The following is a 4,746-nucleotide window of genomic DNA, read 5'->3' on the forward strand; positions in this document are numbered from 1 at the left end:
AAGGGTCGTTCGATCCCCAAAGGGGTCACAACCCACAGGTTGAGAACCGCTGCCCTGGAAGTTGGTCCTAGCACAGTGGCTCTGAGGACCCCAGCAGGCAGTGCCCGCGCCTGCTGGGAACATGGTAGACACAAGGATTCTCAGGTTGGGAGCAGGTCCAGGTGGGAGGCCCAGCAGTCTGTGTTTCCACACTCCCCACACTGGAAGCACTGAGCTAGCATCTCAAGGTTAACAGATCAAAAACTGAAAATCCTGTTCTCAACTTCTGATTCTTTTTGCTTTGCACTTAATCCACTTTTTTGTTGACATGGAGGGGTAAAACGGTTTAGTGAGGATGTACAACCAGCTTTGAATTTCGTAACTTGAAAAATGTACATTTGGAGACACTATCTTTGCATTTTATAGTGATCAGATGAGGTCCAGATTTCCCATTGATTATTCCACAAATGCCTCTATGTCACGCGTGGATCTCTAACCCATTTGTTTTATGTTTCCTCTTCACAGAGTGAAAAGTTAATTCTCGAGCATCAAGAAAAAGCCAACAGACTCCAGAGGCGGCTCAGTCAGGCGGAGCAGAGAGCCGCGTCCGCTTCTCAGCAGGTAGGGAGTGCCTCACTGCCGGTGACAGTAACCGTCCGGGTGGGTCGCGCTAAGAAAGGCTCCTCAGAAGTCCCCAGAGAACTAGTAGGATTATTTTTACCTGATTAAACTATTTGAAATTAATCTCTATTATTTGGGGTTGAAAGTAAACTTTAAAGTCAGAAATAAACATCAGTCTCTGCAGTTGACTGCCACCTCTGGAACCACTCTGTCCCCTCACAGACACTAGCCACCAGCAGCTGCTCCAATTAATTAAAATGAAATAAACTAAAATAAATCTGCAGTCAGACTAGCAGATACCAGGTGCTCAATGACCATGCGTCACATCAGACAGCATGAATGTGGAACTCTCTGTCCCAGGAAGTCCGAGGGACGCCCTGCCCCAGAGGCTGTGCGTGTGAACTGGGCAGGTGTTTTCTGACAGATTCAGAAGTAGGTAGCATTGCTCTGAATGTACTATTTCAAATGCACTAACTTTGTTTTTATTGTAGTTTTTAAATGGAAAAAATTACTTTGTGTATAGGTTAACTCCATTTAATGCACATTTGTATATGACTATAAATCTAAAATATGATATAAAGTCCAGTGGGAAATAGAGTTTGAAAATGCATTCATGAAATATTGATAAGGGGGTAATTATCCATAATGCACACACATCATTAGGAAATGAGCCATTTGTCTACAATAGAAGCAATAGTCCCTCCTATTGGGAACAAAATGAGATCAGTTTAGTGAATATAAACATAGGCTGGAAACAGTTCAGATAGATAGGCAGATAGATGGACAGGCAGATCGATAGATAGGTATGGATAGGCAGGCAGGCAGACAAAAAACAAGTTAATACATTATTAGTTATATTTGGCTATAAATGTACTATTTTAATTTAAATTAATATTACTCTTAGATATTACACCATTTTATACATAGTAAAGCAACTCTGAATACTGAATTCAGTTTATGTTTGTGATATTTACAGATTTTCTTTTTAAATCTACTTCTGGTATGACCATGAGGTGACACTTAAATGAAATCCAGCCATAATTTGCCCTTCTCCTTCTGTCCCCTCCCTCTTGACATATTTATTAAATATGTTTAATTTCTTATGGAATAATGAAGTAATGGACTACTTAATTACTCAAGAATTCCTCCATTCATGTGGATTATACGGTAGTAGGAGCCAGGGTGTGCGGGGCAGTGTCTGGAGCGTGTGTTTGGTGTCGACAAATAGCCTGCTGTCCCTCCATAGCCATGTGACTTAGGGCCGCCTCCACCTCTCTACGCCTCGCGCTCTTCTTGCTCAGCATAGGATACTAATGCCTCCACTAGAGTTATTGAACGATGAAGGGAATTCACACATACAAAGCACTTAGTCATTAAATGGTAAGTAGATAGATATATAAGAAATTAAATTTCTTACATCACAATCCTTATAGCTTCAAGTTTGCCTTTTTTAACGAATGTGATAAAGAAAATGCCTGCTTAAAATCACTTACCTCGAGTCCAGTAGTAAAAAGGGTGCGGTTACAGAACTTCGCTGTGGCGCACCCTGGTGACATCTGGCTGCATCTCCCTCCGGACAGTTAAACCTGAGCAGCCTCCTGTTAAACTCAGATGGCAAAGTTGCCCTGAGTTTAGCTCTTTGTGAGGTTGTTTTTTTTTTCATGTTTTTCAGTAAACACTTCACAAATTTTTCCTTAAGCTTTTCTTCTCCTATTTTGTTCTCCTTTAAAGATGGAAAGTAACCATACAGCCTTATGTCCATACACAAAAAGGAATTTATGCCCTGGAGTTAGTATTTTTTCCACCTTAAGGGAGTCCAAGTTATAAACTTTCTTTATGAGACATATATTCAGGTTTTTTTAAAACCTTTATCTTTGCCTTCTCTGAATTCTTTCTAATTAATTTTTTCATTTTCCTCCCAAAACTGGAAACTGCTAATAGAAATGATATCCTGCTAAGGGCCTGATATTTAACGCAGTGATGGAGGTGAGAGATCCTCATTGTCTGTACTCACCAGTGCAGCCCAGCACCGTGCTGGGTCCAGAGAGAGCCCCTCAGTCCTGACTCAGCCAGTCCTGACCCTGCTCCTCAGGTTTCCTGTCTCCACCGCCTCCCCGGCCAGTACTGTGGCCACGTGTTCTAAGTCACCATGCACCATGACTGCCGTGTCTTAGAAATCAGGGCGGTGCAGCCTTTCTCTGCCAGAACACAAAACCTAGAAACTAGGAAAGAAATCAGTAAATGTAACGATGTAAAATTTCCAATTTCTACATGAAGTTAATGACGGACTGAGGAAAGTATGTGCAACAAGTATATGACCAAGAGTCTAATGTCGTGGATGCATATAAGGAGTGGCTGCGTTAGCAAAGAAGTGCTGCAGCTCCCACATCATTGGTGTGAGGGCTGTTGGTGCGGTAGCCGGTTAGGCAGGATCTCTCAGGCTGTGAGTGTACAAAACCTGGGACCAGCATTCCTAAGAATATGTTCTGCAGGTGGTCCTTTACCTCTGGGCACAGCTGTACACGGAAGCATGAAGAAGCCTAATTGCAGCATTGCTTATCCTTTTAAAATATTAAAAATATCTAAATGCCCATCAACAGAAAACCAGCTAAATTAAAGAATATCCATGCAGGGGAGGGTTAGCAGCTGTTAAGGAATAAAGTAGATCTAATATGAAACCATTTCGCCCCAGTTGGTTTGGCTCAGTGCATAGAGCACCGGCCTGCCGACTGAAGGGTTCCGGGTTCAGTATCAGTCAGGGGCAGGTACCTCGGTTGCAGGCTCATCCCCAGTCCTGGTTGGGGCGTATGCGGAACCAATCAATTTGTCTCTCTCACATCATCATTGTTTCTCTCTCTCTCTCTCTGCCTCTCCCCTTCCCTTCTGCTCTCTCTGAAAATCAATGGAAAAATATCCTTAGGTGAGGATTAACAAAAATAAGAAAATAATATGGAAGCATTTCTAAGGTAGATCTTGTAGCAAGAAAAAAAAACAAGATGAAAAGTCTGCATCATCCTTTATCATTTTCTAAATAAAAAGGGGTGAGGACATATATGCATATACCCTCATTTAGAATATTTCAGGAAAGATGCTTAGGAACTGGAAACAGGAAGGAGGGCTGCGGAAATAGCACAGTAGTGGGAAGACTTCCTTTGTGCTATGTCATACCGTTCGTTTTATTTTTTGCACTGTTAGGTTTTTTTACTATGTGTATATTCCATATTTTAATCAATTCCAATTAATATAAAGATTATTTTCCTGTTGGACTTTTCTTACTATGACTATCATCTCTTTATTACCAGCCCTGCAGTGTGCTGGCTTACACTTTGTTTCTGTTTTAGCCACTTTTCCGATTACCTTTCCTCTGGCTGTTCTTCCTCCCTCTGTGGAATATGTCTTGGAATTCCCGGGATGTCACTGAGCTGTGGGTGTCGTATTTGGCTTGTGTGTCTAGTGCAAGGGTGGGCAAACTTTTTGACTCAAGGGCCACAATGGGTTCTTAAACTGGACCGGAGGGCCGGAACAAAAGCATGGATGGAGTGTTTGTGTGAACTAATGTAAATTCAAAGTAAACATTATTACATAAAAGGGTACGGTCTTTTTTTTTTTTAATTTTATTCATTTCAAACGGGCCGTAGTTTGCCCACAGCTGGTCTAGTGTTATGCAGGCACTTTAAGTGTCTCAGGAGGGAAACAGAAGTGAGCACAGAGGGCGACCTCTTCCAAGGCCCTTTCCACTAAGATGATGTTCAATGACTGTAAGCTGTGGCGGGTTACACTGTGTGGAAAATTCACCTAAGACTTCCCCTAGGAAAGTGACTGCTTACTGATTGTTCATTTCAATTGCAGCTCAGTGTGGTTACAGTGCAGAGAAGAAAAGCAGCCTCCATGATGAACCTGGAAAATATCTAAAAAGGCCCGTAGTTCACCCCAGCCTTAGAAGGGAAGCTGCTGCACTAGGAGGTTGAATGGGAAAGCCTGCGGAGAAGGGCGAAGGCCCTGCCCCTGGCACGCGCGTTTGCCATTGTTTTGGGGGGTTATTGGGAAGCAGGACAGTGGCAGCTCCTGGGAGTAAAGGAAACATAACGGGCACGGACTTCAGTGGAGAATAAAGCAGCTGAGAAGACTCATTGCCTCCGCCAGTGT

General features: G+C 42.7%; 1 protein-coding gene and 1 long non-coding RNA gene across 4 annotated transcripts in view; one reads left to right on the forward strand and one right to left on the reverse strand.

Moving 5' to 3' along the window:
- Positions 1–4,740, forward strand: part of SCLT1 (sodium channel and clathrin linker 1) — a 118,452-nt gene extending 113,712 nt beyond the window's left edge. For all 3 annotated transcript variants that reach the window (XM_006762804.2, XM_015563311.1, XM_006762806.2), the window contains 2 exons: positions 505–600; positions 4,450–4,740. In XM_006762804.2, the coding sequence (XP_006762867.1) occupies positions 505–600; positions 4,450–4,512 (159 nt within the window). In that variant the 3' untranslated portion in view covers positions 4,513–4,740. The remainder of the gene's footprint in view (positions 1–504; positions 601–4,449) is intronic.
- Positions 1,649–4,746, reverse strand: part of LOC107182929 — an 8,984-nt gene continuing 5,886 nt past the window's right edge. Inside the window, exons 2-3 of the long non-coding RNA XR_001513689.1 lie at positions 2,615–2,822; positions 1,649–2,198 (exon numbers count right to left, since the gene is read on the reverse strand). This is a non-coding gene — a long non-coding RNA (uncharacterized LOC107182929). The remainder of the gene's footprint in view (positions 2,199–2,614; positions 2,823–4,746) is intronic.

Source organism: Myotis davidii, unplaced genomic scaffold, assembly GCF_000327345.1.
Source record: "Myotis davidii unplaced genomic scaffold, ASM32734v1 scaffold438, whole genome shotgun sequence".
Taxonomy (NCBI): domain Eukaryota; kingdom Metazoa; phylum Chordata; class Mammalia; order Chiroptera; family Vespertilionidae; genus Myotis; species Myotis davidii.